The sequence below is a fragment of the Pleurodeles waltl genome, chromosome 11 (assembly GCF_031143425.1).
Source record: "Pleurodeles waltl isolate 20211129_DDA chromosome 11, aPleWal1.hap1.20221129, whole genome shotgun sequence".
NCBI classification, from domain to species: Eukaryota; Metazoa; Chordata; class Amphibia; order Caudata; family Salamandridae; genus Pleurodeles; species Pleurodeles waltl.
In genome coordinates, this window is record NC_090450.1 from 79718318 (window position 1) to 79737203 (window position 18886).

General features: G+C 41.2%; 1 protein-coding gene across 3 annotated transcripts in view; it reads right to left on the reverse strand.

The window, feature by feature from the left end:
• Positions 1–18886, reverse strand: part of MCF2L2 (MCF.2 cell line derived transforming sequence-like 2) — a 1607631-nt gene that overhangs the window by 1239479 nt on the left and 349266 nt on the right. For 2 of the 3 annotated variants that reach the window (XM_069213109.1, XM_069213111.1), the window contains exon 5: positions 15440–15559. In XM_069213109.1, coding sequence (XP_069069210.1) covers positions 15440–15559 — 120 coding nt within the window. The remainder of the gene's footprint in view (positions 1–15439; positions 15560–18886) is intronic. The other variant, XM_069213110.1, reaches the window with a different exon arrangement.

The following is an 18886-nucleotide window of genomic DNA, read 5'->3' on the forward strand; positions in this document are numbered from 1 at the left end:
CACATGCATGGGAGAATCAAGAAGGTCCTGCCTCACAGTGGTAATATACAATTCTGCACACCCCTGAGTAAAGTGGGCCATTAATCCTGCATCAGCTGCTAATGATAAATCCACAGTGGTTAAGATCAAAGGGTAGAAGGTGTTGGGAAAACTGCTCTGGATAATCAGTCCCTGGGCTGAGTAGTAAGGCAATGTTCCCCAAAAGTAGAGGAAGGAGCTACAAGTACAGGAGGATACAGTGGTGAGTCCATGACATCTCAAGGCTGCTTTTCAGTTTCCTGCTTTCCCAAATTCGTTGTTATGTGACAAGCTAAGAACAACGTATGATGAATTTCGCAACTAAATCTTTGATTGACGGCGAAGGCAAGGTAAAACAATCAGCATTCTATAAGTTAATGTGACAGAAGTTCATCTACACCGATTCAGGAGTTTCGGAATAAAATGTCAGCTATTTCGCCAAAGTTTGCAGGGTGGACTTATATAATTTGAGTCTTGCAGGGCACTGTTGGGAATGTCTCTAGTTCTTCAGTTTTGTGTTCCTTCCTAAACTAGTTTATATTCGTCCTGCCCAAGATGTGAAGGGGAGCACATCATTTTTTGTTCTCAGGTGGTGGTGTGTTAATCCAGGTCCCACAATGGCAATATGTCATGCAAGACTTATAAAACAGAGAATTATTTGATGATTAGTAACACCAAAATGTAGATTTGTATCTTCGGTAGTAGAAGAAGCAGGAAGAGGGCAGGTGGCATCTAGAAACTACACAATTGAGGGAATCTCGGAAAGTAGATAATTGACAATGGTAATTGATAGTAAATTGGCATGGCCACAATGTGTGTGGCATCCTGTGGGAAGGATGGCCTTAATCACTTCAGCAGCATGTGAAGCTGATGTGGCAGTAAGGAAAACCAACAATGTGAAAAATGCAGCAAGTTTATTGCTTAGTTTCTCCTCCAAGAAACGTTACTTTTTGGCTTTGCTGTGACAATTCTACCTTGTAAGAAGCCACCGGGTGCTCACACCTGGCACAGAGATACTTTGTTACTCTGGTCTCAGTTTTGTTATGTGATTTTAACAAATGTTTGTGGTTTATATTTTTTTGCCTTAATACAGATACACTGTATCGGCTTTTGTGACACCATTACAGAGTTGATCGCAATAGATGCCTCCTTTTGTGAAGGGGTGTTGGCCACATTTATGACTGGTTTGGTCACAATAGAGTGAACATGGTGAGTTTGCATTGCCTGTGTTCTGCAATTAAACAGGGTGCTGAGTGCAAACTTTGACACACAAAGCGATGCCTCTCTCTAGAGCACTCTCGCTAAGAAAACTAGATGCGGAGGTAGATCCTTTGCTAAAAGAGCAGCTAACTTTTGGAACTCCCTCCCCTTAGTCCTTCGCCAAGATACTTCCAAATTCTCTTTTCATAGAAAATTGAAAACTGCACTAGTGTCAGTATCGACCTAGTCTTATTTCTTTGCGGTCCTCTCTCAGCGCTGGGAAGCCTTCTGGTAGCCATGTGCTCTATAAATTCCATAAACTAAACTAAACTAATGGTCGGTTTGTCGATTTTAGACTGAATACGTATGCTGTGGCGATACTGCGTTGGACAGCATCCATAAAAAATGTTCCCATTCTTTGAAGTGGTGCATGCTGCATGTATCATTTTCCTGGATATTTTCATATTACAGTAGACAATGTGGTCTTGTATGTACAGTGTTGTGCCCCAACACCCGTCACCTTTTGAAGGATTATGACTCATGTCCTACCAATCCAGACATGGAAAGTCTTTGAACATACCATTTCATCTATATTGGGTAAGTGGTTGACTTTGCGGACCCTTAGACGACTAAGATTTCATTAAATGGATATGGATTATACAGCCTGGCTTACATGCCCCTTTTTCATAGCAGTTTGTCAGGTTTGAAGAAGAATTGAATGATAAGTGTTGCATTCATTGGCAAATCCTTGTCATCTTTACAGAGGTATGTGTATTGTATTTTCTGAATGCTTGAGGCAATGGTTTAGCCTGAATATTGTTTTTTTTAGTTAAGGGCCCATTTCCTCTCTTTCTTAGGCCTGATGAGATATGCCACTTTCTGACTAGCATGAACCGGTGAATATACACCTTGGGTTGTAGTGTGATTGACTCGTATATAATGCCTCAAAGAACTTGTTGGCAGGATTCTTGATGTTTAGAACTATAGTGCCTATAGTGTTTTTATGCACGTTTGTAAATAAAATCACACTTCCTGGAGCACTGCACTATCTGCACCAGAATCACTTTTAGTATGGCACCATTGTTTGCTGAGAAAAATATATATTTCCATGAAGCACAAAAAAATAGAGGCTTATATAGCCTAGTGTTCATTCAATGAGTGATTTTGATATTCATCATGCAATATTAAGTTGATTAAGTCTGTTATGGTTTCAAATGGTAAGACGTTAATTGAGGCCTCAGGGACTTCATTTCATTTACAACATAGACAGCTTGGAAGTTTACTGGGCTTTCTTTAAAAGCAAGAATTTCAGGTTGAATGTTCTTTTAGGGCTGTCTAGCCAGATATGGAGGAGGCAGAACAGCTAGGCACCAGAATTCAATTTCTGCACCTGTCAATATGTAAACTACAGAGTAAAAGGCCACTACTGGCACGTGTCACAGAATTTGTTCAGCAGTTGATCTGCTGGCCTTATATGATAAACAAAGCTGTAGAACAGATCAGCAAAGGCACAATGGCAAATATTGCAGAATGTGTGTGCACAGTTGATTTTCTGGCCTTATCTGAGAAACCTATCTACAGAACATATCAAACACTGTCCGTGTACAGGGAAATACAACTGTATTTGGGGTTACCATTGGAGCAGAGAGAATAGCGTAATTATGCAATTTATCCTCAGGTGACCCACGAGTATTGTTATGTTGGTGCTTTGGCAGGCATCCAGGTGAAGGACAGGAATTGGAGGCTATGTGGAACTGAGTGTGAAAGTATTATACATGTGTTACTTCAATGTCCTCTTTTCAAATCAAACTATGGGGTATTATTGTCACCAATAATAAAGTCAGGATTCTGTTGTAATTGAGGCTGTGGAAAAATGTGAATGAATAATATATTTGGAAGTTATCCATGAAGCTGTTGCGTTAAGTCCATTTGCACTTTTTTAAAGATGTATACATTTATATAGCTCATATTAACTCTAGAGAGTGAAAGATTATATATCTACCGTGATTTATATCTGAAACCAAAACAAACATAAAAATAATAACATTGAAGTAGAAAATCCAGCTCAATAAGTTGCTGTTCAACCATTTTTTATTTAGTCTGTGGACTAGAATGTACCCTCATACGATTTTATTATTGAGTATTAAAAAGATTTTGCCTGGCCATTGTCGCCTTGGAAGCATACAGAGAACATTTTGGGGTCGATAAACTCCCCTTTTACCAACCCTCTGGGGCAAACGAGCACTCCAGGCACCATGGTAACGCCTATCCAACTCAGTTTAGGAAGTCTGTCAGGTCTCGTTGGTGGTAATTAGGCCTTTTGCTCAGATACAGTTCTGGTTCTCTGGATGTGCTTTTGTCCTGAGGTTCTCCTGGACAGGATGTTGAGGTGGATGGAACTGGATCTTCCATCAGAAAATGTCAGAAACCTGCCCGCTTATATTTTCCCTTGATGGCGGAGCTTCCACTGGCTTTGACATTGGGGACATAATTACATCAACAGAAATGGAGTTGACCCAACTGCCTAATTTAGGCAAGCATCCTGTCTACCCTTTTCTTGTCGCCTCCTGCAAAAAATGTGTGTAGATCTTGCTGGTCTCGCAAATAAGCGCAAATAAAGTCTTCTGCTGGAAGGTAAATAGCAAATCAACACTTTGCACTGATTTGCATCACTTTTGGTGACTTTGCATCAGAGCAAAGTCGTCTCATAGCTTGCCTTGCATCTCTAGGTACTCCTTTGGAAGTTTGGAAACCATGAGTAACATCCAGCTCAACCATTCCTGCAATCATTCCCATCTGAAAGCTGGCAGTCCCAGCCTCAGCAAAAGATCCATCCTAAGTCACGGATGTCTGTGGCCTTCTATCATTTAACATGTCCTCTGGGGTGCTGAAGTGGCTCCTTATTTACTTATGTCAAGAGCAGTCTTGTTTCTGTGCCGATGTTTGATGACCCTGTATGGGGAAATGTCAACAGTACAAAGTGCGCATGCACTTCGAAAAAGGCAAGATGGCTGAAAAGCTCTGGTAAATATTGAAGAATTAGGTGAGCTACTACTCAGTAATTGGTTACAGATACTGTACATGTTGGAGGTGGGTCATTAAGGAAGCTATGGATGGTCATACGCATCTGCTGCATGGAGTCCAACAGCTGTCCCGTTTTACTTTGCCCATGCTGTGATGGGGCTTGGGATTGGGTACAAGCACTAACTGCAAACTGAGAGTTCTTCAAGGATGGCACGGCTCATTGAGCATGGTTTGCCACATGTGAAGGATTACGTGGCATAAAAGGAGCCTATCCTCTTCTCCTGCAGTTTCACTGGGGTCAGGTATTTCAGACTCTGGCCTATTTTCTGCCTTACCTGAGGACCTACTTGTAAGGAAATGGAAACAGACCCATAGGGCTGTTCAGTCTTACATCACAGATTCATTATGTGCCACAGGTAATGTCCAGCTGGCATAAACCCAGTTTGGACACGCCAACATACAGGCACAGAGTAGGTATACACTGTGCTCCTTGAAGTGAAGTTCAGACATCCATCAAATACGTCAACCTATGCTTCAAATTGCCCCTTTATAGAGTTGGGTTGTTGCATATGGTTACAGTATTGGCTGCTCGGAATCACAACTTATGTGACCCTCACCCCTGACTTCCCCCCACCATGGATTCTAAATCCCATTACTTGATTTGAATATTTTGAGACTGCCTGCTTAGCTGAGGGCTTAGCAGAGATAACAGATTTCCATTTTACTAGATATCCTTGAGGTAAGGGAAAAAAGGTGTTAAGGGAGTTTCGCAGCTTGGAGTGGTTATCCCCTGCCTGCCTATATGCTAGCGTGCTGGTGCAGAGAAGGGCGGTCTTCATGCCAAATGCCCCGCCTTCAGAATAAGTCTTGGGCAAGGATGCGCTCTCAGGAGGAAACTGTGTCAAGAGTGTAGAGTTCTACCAGGTTCATAGTTCTGGAAAATATAGAGAAGAGAATCTGCTCCTATCACATAAAATACCTTTGTAGAATAGTGAGTGCCTTAAGGTTAACTCGTTGACAAATATGCAGCCAGTAATGTTGTGTGTGGACAGGAGAGATGTGTGCCCTGATATATTCCTTAACCTGGATCCACACTTTCGACCTTTGTATGAGAATGAAAAGATGTTAGCAAGTCATGCGTTTGCTCTCACTGTTGATCCATTTATGTGCTGGTGATTCCTTTAATTACTCCAGATGGCATAAAATCTTCCTGTTTCTCTTATGGTGCTCGTTGTTTGTGTTGCTGTGCTAGTGACTACAATTTATCCACTTCTTTTTTTCACTGACAGTTTCATCTGACTGGATTTGATCTTTTGTTGAGCCACAGTTTGTCTGCATCTGCTTCTCCAGAGCATCTCTTGTGTATGTTATTCCATGCTTAGGTTTCTGGAACACTGATTTAAAAAATGGTACTACTGCTATCTTGTGTGCAGGGATGCGTTATTCCATCTTTGGTAAGTTCAGGGACGTCAGTTATTCCTCAATCCCTCTGTAGATTGGCTTGACCTTATTTTATCCATATAAATCTTATATATTTTTCTAAACCTGGGTGGTGTATTTCTGTGGTGTTTTTACTGTGTTACTGTATGATTTATTGAACAATTACTTTACACATTGCCTTCTAAGTTAAGCCTGACTGCTCGGTGCCAAGCTACCAGAGGGTGGACATAGGTTAATTTGGATTGAGTTGTGATTTACCCTGACTAGGATTGTGGTCCCTACTTGGACAAGGATGTATACCTCTGCCAACTAAAGACCCCATTTCTAACTCTCCCTTTTCAATGGTGCCTTTCAATTTGAATCTTTAGGAGCCTCCAGGGTTACTCAGATGATGGCGCTGCATTATGTGAGATTGAAACAAGAATACCACTGGGGTAAAACATGCCTTCATCCATTATGGCTGCCTTTGGTCCCTCCTCTCCTGGTCCTCTGTGTGCTGTCATCAGCATGGTGGTGGGCAGGTTATCAACTTAGCTAAGGCGGTGGGCATTTACCTTGTGTATGGGGGTTGCGTGTCCCTAATGCACCAGCTGATGTGTTTTTCTGCAAAAGTTATTTGAAGGTAAGCTGAAGTTATTTGAAGAGAGCTGTTTTCCTTACATTTCCAGGGTTGGTGTGATTACAGGCAGGTGGGTGATAGCTGTCATCTGCATTTGGGTTTATCTATATGATGAGCTGCATGCCTGTGGGACGGTGTGTGTGGGTTCCGGTTTTGTGCTGTGACCAGAGGCATGTGTGTGAGTGGGTGTGTGTGTGTTGAAACTGTATGACGTGACGTGAGAGCATTCTGTTTCATAGTGACTTCGTGACTGCTGAACTTCTTTATGCACCAGGAGTAGCCAAAAAATGTGGACCGATTCAGTTCTGTCCCTGCCTACCCCCGTGGTCCAGTTTTGGCTTGGAGGTTTCCCACTGTATTGTTGTAAACGCGCAGTGATTTATGGCGGGAGGGGTTGCCAGGCTCCAAACCCGGACACTCCCATGTTTCAAAGCGAGAGGGAGGGAGTAGCAATTCTCAGCGCTCAGTGCATATCACGTGAGGCTATTAGTGAATGCATTTCTTTGAACATCCATCTTAAGCACTTTCTCCGGCACTTGAGCACGTAAGCGCTGACCGAAAAATGTAAAATAAAAATAAAAAAAATCGTTCGGGAGAGAAACCTTGCTTCCAATATTTCACTGGAGAACAGCCATAAAAATAATTAGCTTACTGCACTGCTGAATTAACACAGAGCACAGCCGGATTCATTGTTTTCAATGCTGCATAAATCGCTCAGTCCCTGCAGCCAACACGAAACACAGCCAAAAACTGTATCAACTGTCCATTTAGGCTCCAGTAAATGACGCACAAATTTCGAAAGTTGTGAGACCCTATAAATGGTGGAATGCATTATTAAAAATTATCTTAACATGCCATAACTTAATTTGATTTTCCTGTGGTTTGTCAACTGTTTATGTTTTTTCTTTACAGTTGCCGTGTTTGCATTTACGTTACATATTATTATTAAATATACATATCGGTAACCTTGCACACTGCTTGAAAGTCCACGTTTATCCCTTTGGCTGGGAGCTGCCTAAAAACGAATTATTGCAGCATTATGCTAATTGATGACAATATAAAGTTTCCAAACTTAGATTTTTAGGGCAACTGACCCAAGGACGTGTCTTGCACGTGTTGTTCACTTTCTTCCTTTCTGCGTGGATACAAAGTCGGTAATTCACGGAGATAACCTCTGACTCACGCACTGACCCTGGCCCTTCTTTGCCCTTTTAGTTTTCAGGTATTACTATTTCGGTGAGAGATCCTGTTAGTTTGTTCGCTCCACTACTTTCTTCATACTTGTAATCCTGTCTTTCAGGTATTTCGCACAGTATTACACATTTTGCCCTGCGGCCATGTAGGGTCACGCTCTTGTATTTTCGTACACATTGTAAGCTAGTGAAACCATACATGGAGGTATGCAGTGCCCCAGGTTAATATATTCTCATCTCTGCCACAGGTAGGGGATCCACCTCACAACGTCTCATCTCACAACTCCCACACAAGCACAAACAAATGGTGACCAGTCCTTGGAAGTGTTTGGTCCTAAATTGTGGAACTTCCTAGATCCCCAAAAAGAGCTGAACCGAAACACCTTGAATTCAGGACGTCTTGAGACTTTTACCCGAATCCATTCTATTAGGTTTCGCGATCAAAGAATGCAGGTAGATGGGTTTCCACTTAATCTACTGGATTCTACCAACCCAATACTATTCTATATTGTTTTGTTTCACTGTTTCCCTGCACAGACAGAAAAGAAATACAGAGGTTTCACAAGTTCACAACCAGCACACTGCAAATCACCTAAATAAAGCTCACAGATATGAGACCTCTTCTCCTGGTGCTGGAGTGGTGCCTGGATAAAGTCGAGTCTACTTGTCTACTTGTTGATACAACAGGTACTGCTGACCCTCAACTGGAGAGCTAGGTTATTCACTGTGTACACTTGGCTATTTAAACATAAATATCTTTAACAGTCAAGTCGCCATCTAGGAGATTATAGTAGGTTGCATATTCAGACACAGCATGCCACGTAAATCCCATACGATAGATGACAGGGTCCAGTTAGAACCACTAGGTACATTCTCAAAAGTTTTGTAGCCCTTGCGCTGTAGGAGTATAGTTCCAGAATACCGAAGACGAAATATCATCATATTTAAGCACCATGGGTAAAATGTCAAGTACCAAAGTATTGTGAAGGTAAGTACCTATAGTTAAGTATACATTCACTATGCTCAGTTCTGCATATATGTACCCTGATGATACTCACCTAATATATAGTCTTACCTTTACAATATATTGGTTCCTTTTATTTGGGTCACAATATTTTAATATGATGGCAGTTTTATTATTGATATTGTGACATAAAACCTCTATAGGATAATACAATGAAAATAAAATTGATATTTAAGAGCAATGTTATTCTATAAGGGATTGGGTTGTGGGTTCTCTCGCTATACTTGGAACTCTTCGAGTTTCAGGTCTGTTATTGCTGCTTAATTTATAGACCTCGGTCAATGGAGCGAAATGTGCCAGATAGAAAGTTACAGAACATCAAGGATGCTATGTTAGATCTTCCCTTTATCCTGCTTTCCCAGGGTACTGAGGGGGAAGCTGTGGATAGTCAAACATTTTCACAAACCACAAAACGGTCTTAAACTCTCCAAAGTTTTCCACCCAAATAAGTCCTGTGATTCCCATCCTGAGAAATAGAAGGTTTTAAGAGGCTTTGGTGGTTGGTGATGCAAAGTATATGGCACTGGACAAGATTCAATGGGAGACCAGTTATTACTGCAATTGGCCTCCAAATTTAGCGTAACTCGAGGGGAATAAGTGGCGCTGGGAATAGACAGCACCCAAAGTTGATACTCCCGGGTAGCCAAAATATATCTAATGTAAAAAGTGCTGCATTCATAATTTCTGTGTTGCGGGTGAGAGCCTGCGGCTCTACTTCACCCAATGAATACATTGCATCCCAGTAGCAACTGGGTGAATGGGAATTAGGATTAGGGTTCGGTAACACACTTGAAGTGAAATATCTCCATCACTGCCAGTGTCTGTGAGAGATTTTCCATGTCTTCTGGAATGCAGGGTGACCAGCCTTTTCCAACAGAACATAATCTTAAGAACTCTCAATGCCAGGAATGGCATGACGCAGGTCAGAGTGATGCAGGCTCGGCACACCTGAAGTGCTGGAATGTCTCCTCTGGATCCGCAGCCATATTGTGGAGGTGATGTCATAAGGTCAGGCGTTATCAGTTGAGCTGAAAGACATTTTGGCTCTTGGGTAACACCTTTCCTTGAGATCGCATCCCAGCAATCTCTGTATAATGGGCCTGGATTCCTAATATTCTGGACAGAGGCCTACTTCATATCAGGCAGCACAGAATCATTTTCTTCTAGGGAAGTTCAAAGCTGCAGAGCCTCTGCCAGAGCTCAAATGTAATACGAAGCCTTGAGAAAAGCAGAAATGTCCAGCGTCCTGTTCCAGGGGTAGACATTCATCTGTGGTGGGTCAAAGAGCTTGTCTACAGGTCCAGACAAATACAAGCTACCTTCTCAAAGACACCAGTATTTATTTACTTATTGAGGCATTTTGTAAAGGTCTGTGTGTCCCTTTTTGGTTACTTCGAGCGCTGTCAGTAAAACAGAGAATCAGCTTACTCTTTGAAAGGGGAGTTTTAGAGTCCAATTGAGTGGGATAAGCAAATAATATTTTTTGATCGAGGATTGATTCTTTAATTTGAAAGTAACTCTGAAATGTTTGGGAATTCAGATGTTTCTGGCCCACTTGCAGTTGGGTTTGGATCTCAGGTAATGGTGTGTGGCATTACACAGGGTCACAGACTATACCTCAAATTAACCGGTGCTCAGCCCCCTGGTAGCTTGGCACAGAGCAGTCAGGCTCAACTTTAACTGTGTAAAGTATTTGTGCAACACTTCAAACAGTAAAACAGAGAAAACACCACATAAAAGGATCCCACACCAGGTTCACAAAATAGGGCTGAATTTAATGAATAAAAAATACCAGAATGACAAACGTCTAATCAGTAGAACTTGAGTTAAGAATGTTTAAAGAATAAAGGGTAAAATAAGACCTAAAAGCACAAATCGCTAACTGTGGCTATCTGGCTGCGCTGGACCGGGTCAAAGTCAAAAGTTCAGACTACCACAATGGAGCGTGGGTCAGATATAATGCTAGATTAGTTCTGCTGAAGTTTTACCTTCTTAAGTTTTGTGGTAAGAGTCCCATTCGTGTTGGAGAGAGTTGTGGGGAGTAGGCCGGGAGTCTCGGATGGGCAGGCTGGTGCTTGGCGGTGGTGGTCCTCAGTGGGCGATCAATGCTTGCTCTTCTGAGAGGTGGCTCACATTAAATTACAGTGCAAGCTGTGTGGTCTCAGTGCGAACTGGCCAGTTTGAGGTCATGAACAGCCCAAAAGCTCCATTTAAAGAGCCTGTGAGCCACACCAAGGGTCCAGGACCTGAGAGGTACCACTTCGGGGGTCAGGACCTCCCTGCTGCTGGATCCAGGAGCTGGCTGAGGAGCCTTTCATGTCCCTGAGGTTCAGGGCAAGAAGCCAGCAGACTAGCACTCTGACTCCCTGTGGGGTCCTGGTTTCAAGATGAAGTTGTTCTTCGTCCCCAGGAAAGAGGGTAGAAGGCAGCAGATCAGCACAGCAGGGCAGCAGCTCCTTTAGAGCAGCAGTCCAGCAGAGTGGCAGTCCTTGTAGCAGCACACCAGTCCTTCTTCCTGGCAGTGTCCACAGGTCCAGAAATGTACTGATGAGCGGGTAAATGAGGTTCTACCTTCATACAGAGTTGTGCCTTTGAAGCAGAGACAAGACATAGCCTATTCAAGAGAAAGTGGGGCTGTGCCCAGCTCCCCCTTCCATCCTGCCGGTGATGGCCCATCAAGTCACACCTAAGCTCCCATTGTGTGTAAGAGGAATACACAAAGCTTAAAAGTCACCCTCACCTAGTCATGTGACCCAGAGATAGGATTAGGGCGCCAAACAGCTGAGGCAAGAAATACCCTAACTTTCTAGAAGTGACATTTTTAGAATTGCAATTTAAAATCCAACTTCACCATAAGTTAGGATTTTAAATTGTGATTCCAGAGCCACCAAACATGAACTGTTAATCAATTCCCATTCAGAAATTACACTGTCATAAGGCAACCCCAAAGTTATCTTATGGGAGAGATAAGCTGTGCAGTAGCGAAAAACAAATTTAAGACTTTTTCACTGCCAGAACATGTAAAACTTAAAAGTGTGTGCCCTACTTTCTAAATATATCACACTCTTCCCTCTGGGCTTACCTTAAGTGTGAGTTATCTGTACTGAAAGGGAAGTTTTGGGCCTGGCAAATGTTTTACTTTGCCAAGTGGAAATGACATAATAAAACGTTGCACACAGGCTCTACAATGGCAGGCCTGAGTCATGTTTAAAGTGCTACTTAAGTGGGTGGCAAAACCAGTGCTGAAGGCCCACTAGTGGAATTTGATTTACATGTGCTGGGCACTTGTAGTGCCACTTTACTAGGGACTTACAAGTAAAATAAATATGCCAATTGGGTATGAGCCAATTCTTCCATGTTTTAAGGAGAAAGCACAAGCACTTTAGCATCATTCAGCAGTGGTAAGGCGCACTGAGTTCTACGGGCAACAAAAATTAATTAAACAAAAATAGGAGGAGGAAGGCAAAACATTTGGGGTTGACCCAGGAGAAAGGGCCAAGTCCAACAATCATCTTGGGGGACTGCTGCCTAATCAGGTAGTTGGATGCTGAGAGGAGATCTCTGGTTGGAACACAATAAAATGATAGCTTTTGCAGATGTGCGTAGTTTTTGACCAAGTATATTTTATGGACAGTGAACAAGACCAGAAGTGTAATTCTGGAATTGACTGGAAACTAAGGGACTGCTTTGAGGGTGGATTTAATGTGTTCACTTTAGTAAGATTAATGAATATTACAGCTTCAGTCTTTGAAGTTTGATAATTGTTTTTTTGGAGTGGCAAGAGTGATAATGCTACAGGAGTAAAGATCTGAGCTAGAAAAAACATATTTTGTTGAAATTTGTAAATTATATGGCAGATTAAGTGGCAACTGCGGTAAATCAATAATTAAGTAGTAAATGCCACAGCTACAGAATCACACAGTTCATTGACCTTACCATGTTAAATTGTTTTATGAATAAGCTAGTCACAAATCTAGTCATGAACCGTAAACAAAACCAAAACATTCTAATTCCTGTCTGAGCCCATTGTTAGCTTTGCCTTGAAAGGACAGCTTCAACAACCACTATCTGCTATTGACAGAATGTATTTTTTAATAGAACAAAGGGTATTTTTTCTAAAAGTCTACTTTCTACAATTAAAAACACATTTTGAAGCTAACTATTCCTAAATAAACATGCAATATAAGAATTAAATAATGGTTAATGTGTGTAATATGGTCATGTATTACTTTGGAGGCGTTCTGGTGTCATTTACATAAAATGTTGCCTCAAGTACTTAATGGCAATACTGGACCACACTATACATTATTATATTACATATATATATTTATATATATATATATATATCAAGTCACACATACACACCTAAGCCATATTTCCCATATGCTTTACAGTGTTAAACATGAGGCAGCCGCACAGGTATAAGGACTGTGGGACCGAAGGGATGTATTAGAAAATGCTGCATTTTTTCTGCTGGAAATCTTCTAAATATATCCTGACCTATGAGCAATGTAATCTTAGGTGTTTTTCTTCCTTAAAACTATGATCCCAGCTAGCATCAGAAACCCTTGGAAAGTTGCCTACAGTTGTTAAATTATAACCTTCTTTGTCTCACAAGTAAGTTTGCTGACAAACACAGCTTTCAATGTAACATTATGGCTTTGAATAGTATCCCCAAAAACAAGAATGTCATCTTGAAAAAATATAACATTTTCCACTCCCTTAAAAACACGTAACATCATCCTTTGAAATACACTGGCAGCCGAAGACAAGTTTGATGTGTTTGAAAATCTGATGTTTCTTTGGGGGGAGACAGTGCTGTGACACACAGGAGGGGTCAGGATCATATGGGAAAAGTATGTGAAGATGTCTTATCCAGATAGTTCAGAGACTTGCACCAGGCTTTTAAATCCTCAATTGTGTAATATTGCCCTATGTACAGATTATACCCTACCCCTCAACAATTTAGGGCCTGGTTTCTATCTTGACAGACGGCCAGTCGTTCTGCCATCGGGAAGAAGTAAATTACTCTGCCCCCATGGTAAAGGGGCTGCTGGCAAAATTTATAAATAACGGCCATACAGGTTCTCACTTATAATGCATTGGAAGGAACCGCCAGCACGGCTGTTCCTGTTAGTGCATATTGCTGTTTGGAACAAGGCTGTGTTACCATTACGCAGCCCTGCACGAAAAACCTTTTTAAAAATTTTTTTTTAAAGAAAATCCTTAAACGGGTTTGAAAAATAAAAAAAGTAATGCACCCCTTGCCGGGAGTCATCTCCCATGACTGGCGGGAGGGGGGGGTATCATTTTCATTTTACTGTCCCTCAGTTTGCCTGGTGGTGAGAGACAGAAAAAATGGCTGTGTCATATAGCCATTTCTCCAATGGCCTTTACCTGGTTGAGGTAGCAACATTTAAGGAGTGCGATGAATGTAAACTTGGATACTTTAACTTTATTTTTTTTGTTATGCTATTCTCACCAGTGAAAAAGAGTTTCACTGTATTAGCACATACATCTTTCCTCAAACTGTTCAATCAATAAATTATATCAATCAAAGTGCCTGAACTTGAGTATTACGATATGTGCTACATAACTAAGCCCATCTTGTGGATTCTGGTTCTACAGCTGAGCTAAAGTGATCTTAGACCAGAAAGAAACCATTAGCAAAGCCAATAGGTCTGGCTTATAACTGAAAATGCAAGCTAGAACTATCGGCTTTGCTAATCCTTGCTGTTAGAGATCCATCCAATAAGACCTTACTGTAGCAGGCTGCAGTACCCCAGGGCATTATTTTTGAGATCCATGGAGTTGGACATATGCCCTTCCTCTATTCAGATTAAAGTACTCTATGCAATTACCCAGAATTCCACAGGCTGCCAATGCCCCTGCCTTGACCCATAACAGGGAATTAAGAAAAAATGAGATACCCTTGATTATCTTTTGTTGAAAGTAGAAAGAAACCATAGAAGAAGTTGACTGCGCTTTTTCTTCCATTCTCATTAGACCCGGTCACAAAGATGATGTGGCTTCCACATAAATGTGCATTTTGCTTATTTTCTATGACCTAAAGAATATTCCCATGCCAGGTTGTGATCACAAAAGTGATTGTGGCCGAGGGCATTCCTAAATGTTCTAGAAGAAGGCATCCTAACATTCCTAGCTATACCAGGCCCTTCAATGCAAAAAGAACATTGTATGTTTGTTTAACTACAGAAGGTACTTTTGAGTTAATCATTTTTAGGTGGAATAGCAAGAGCCAAGCAAAAGTTAACAACTCCTTCTTCAAAAGACAAATGCCTCTGTGATCTCACTAGTGGGAGGATATTTGCTACAAACCTTACGATCAAATACACTGCCCTACTTAAATGCTCCTGGGTGGGACAACCACAAAAACAGGACAGAAAGTCATTAAATACCCAGCAGGGACCAGAAATGTACAACAAATCATGAACAAGGGGCTGATGAGAAGCTCACTATAAGTAAATGTGAAAGCATCAGAAACTATAGGTCTGCAACATACAGCCAAAACTGCCTGCGACCAAACCTTAAAAGGGAAAGAGAGAATAGAATTGGAAATATTCCGAAATCTATTCCAGAAGGTACAAACTATTACTGGCTCAAACGACTCTCATGCAAGTCTCAGCTGGGGTGTCTGTAAAAATGTGTTTTGTATGTTTTTCATGCATGCATAACACGAGAATGAGTATGTTTTTTAGGCATGCATAACATGAGAATGAGATTGAGTTCCATGCACTTTTCTTACTCCTATTAGATAAAGATTTGTCTGTAAGTAATTCAATGAAATGATGTACAGAATGTATGAATGGCAACAGCTCAAACACTTCCTTTCCCATAAACCATATTTCAAAAACCCTGGAAAAAATATTGGATGAACATGAGTAAAAAAGGCATGCTTACCGGTACCTTCATTTTAAAGTCATCTCGATGAAGTCGAATACCAATATCAGCGATAGTCCTCTGAATAAAACGGGAAGGGCGCAAAACAAACACAAGCTGAAGGTTTCCTGGAAATGCTCCCTGTAAGAAAACAAAACAGTTAGAGGTGGATTTGTAGCATAAGCAAACAATACAAGGCATGATGGGGAACAAAGTGGAGCCGTTGGCTTGCTCTGGAGGATCATCAGAGATCGTGGTTAAGATTGAGGCGCAAATAAGTGGCGAATGGCAGACGGCTAGAGTAGTCCGCATAGGGCTACCATGGGGAGGAGATGAGTCAGTTCAGTCATGGAAGTTCATGACAGACTCAATAGTTTGGAAAGTGGGTGCAACCTCAGTATGTCTTCAGCCGGACGAGACATGAGTTGCAAACATCCATGCTAAGCCATTGATTCATTCAACTCAACAACGGAGGTGTTAACATCAGGTATTTCAAGCTGGTGGGCAATCTCTTCTAAGGCCAATAAACCTTGTTTTGAACAGACACAGCTATATGGTGAACAGAAAAGCCCACCATGGTGCTAGCCAATCTCTGTACTTTGTGATTATAGTTTCATCTCCCCTCTGAGTTTCTCTAGAGTATTAAATGGCTCAGCATAGCAAGTGCAACCTTGTCAGCTGTTTTGAAGAACTTAATGCAGAGCTCGGACTGTTTCCTTAAGTTAGATGCATATTATACATGCCGTAAAGGCAAGGTGAGGTGCAGAAAGGCCCGAGACCACATAACTCTCAACTGTGAGTCAAAACAATGGTCACAGCAGTGGTGTGAGGCAACCACATCTTCCCTTCAGCCTAAACATTATTTGTATCCCTGATTTAGCACCAAAGTCTACTATGTTTCTCTGGCCCCTATGGCATTTACATGATATTTTGAAGAGGCGAAGTACAGACTAACCTGGCCAATGGAAGCAGAGAAGCTGGAGTGACTGGCTCATACGCTAATCACTGCAAGCAAGATATCACCCTCGTTTATGAGAGGAAAATTTGCTCCAGGTCCAGTATTCAACACAATGGCAATTTGGAGAACAGACTTAATAATCAGGATCAATGGACTACTTGGTCTGGGACTAAACTGACTGGGGCATAGCAGCACTGAGAGACTTCACAACGTATTTTCAGTTTAGACTGGACCTTATTTCCATTTCTGAGCACTGAAAATAAGTCAGCTACATTCCCTGTATGAACACTCTGACTGAGGGTGTGTTCTTTGGGTTGTATTCTCTGTACGGCTAATAACATTTTTATTGAACTGTAAGGTGCCCTACAGAAACAATACTGTTGAAGCATCCAGAGTCAGTGATGCAAGCAATACTCTTCATCTATTGAGGAGGAAAGGGGGACTGGAAATCACTAATATGCACATGAACATTAATAACTATGTAGAACCAGGATTAGAATAGGTCCTAACTTTGTATCACAAACTAAGTGTTACCCCCTCCAAAAGCAAAGGAGTTGGAACATGAAACAAATATTACTGCCTATGAATTGAGGTTAAAGAAATACATTCATGAATCATGACTTTAATTAAAGCCCTTATGAGGGTACCGCAGGTTAGCAATAAGTAAGATTTTAAAATGTTCAGTAGGGATCAACATTTATATAGCCCATTACTAATCAAGAGAGCCTGTCACCTTTCCAAAGTCCATGGGTTTGCAAATGTATTGCAGTAAACACCTACTTCATCCATAATGAATAACAGCATTACACAAAAGCTTCGACAACTGCTTGTGAATATGGGGATGCTATTAGTCCTGAAGCCCTTTATGTCAGCAGAACACAACTGTGACACTCCTTTTTCCATTTACTCATTATTACTGAAGGGGATCACTTCCAGCTTATCTCTTTAGTGAAAGGGACATTATGGATGTGCAGGTGAGTTTGGTAGAAACAGGATATCTTCAGCAAATAGCATCTTCATTTGGGGCTTTTTGATCAAAGGTTAATGGTAAAGTTCTGCAGACACACTATTCCAAAAGTTTGCACCATGCAGCAAAACCATAACATGGAGGTGATCATGTCTACGTGAGAACATCCCCATGAAGAGAGCCTCAATTCAGCTCTTAAAGATCAAACACTAGAGACTATGAAAGGAACGTTCCAAATCCTACCACTAAATGATACATTGTTAATTAAATCCCAACACAAGAAGTGATCAACGGGTTTAACAGAACAGTTGTCCTCCGATTATCACTCCATGGGACAACTATTTTTAAGTACCTAATCTGTTTTTTATGAAGTTCGAATGGCCATTCATCAGAGATCTTCCACCAGGGTGGTTGTTACAGTGGTAAAGGTTTTAATTAGTTTTAATTGATCTTGTGCCGTGAAGTGAGGCATAATTCTCTTAGAGTTTCATCACAGGCCATTAGATTACATGTATAATGCTGCCAACAATGGCCCCTTGAATATTTTATTCTTCCTAACTTATATAGCGAAGAATTCTATTACCGAAAAGTCAAGAGGGAGGGATGAGGAGCAGCACTGTTGCATACAAACGAAAGATCAAATGGAGCTATACGATGATCAATTGTAAACACAGAGGTGCTTGGTTAGTTTTTCAGTTTGAACGAAGTTTTGAAATGTATAGTTAATTCTAGGTTGTTAACATGGTGATGAGGATTACAGTCTAGTGATCAGATATTTAATAAAGACCTTTGCATCAATATTGACCTATGTGACAGAAAGAGCAAAGGCGCGGTTCCGGAATTTCATTGTCAGAATCTCATCTGACATGCAAATTGTGTCCTAAATATCATCTACAAAAAAATCTACATTGAAAAGAATTATATTTTTGAAACTATCATTGAGGTCACACTACTTATGCCAGATTATATTTCTGTATATGCTGTTCTTATGTGCAGGCAGAGGTCCTGAGGTGTGTCAACTGAGACATCACTCATAGATTTAGGGGAGTACCACACATCAGTACTTCTCCAAACACCAAATGCAGTTAAGGGGCTAACCTAACAGCTGATGGTACATGTCCGCAGGGAGTGTGATATCACCCATAGCTTTACCTTTGTTAGCTTGTTAGTCTTAACATCTCTCACTCTATTTGGTGAACTTTAAGCAACTGGTAGAACAAAAAGCGTGGTCACATACAAGGATGGTCATTCTTAGGTTTCCAATAACTATTCTCCTAAAATGATTGAGATTGTTTGATAATGCTCATTCATCCGTCATGAATTAGAAAATCAATGCTGTGACAGTCAAATTAGTTTACTTGATGCCTGCATTTCAGAGATTGTAGCAGCAGCCTTTATGGCTTTTCTCCTTCTTTGTCAAAAGAATGGTGTTATGTAGAAGGGAATGTTTGACTCTAGAAGCTGTCCCCTCATTGACCTTTCCCCTTGCCTTATCAAATGTACCTGGTTGATTCCATACTCTTGTAATCACATTCAGGTTCAC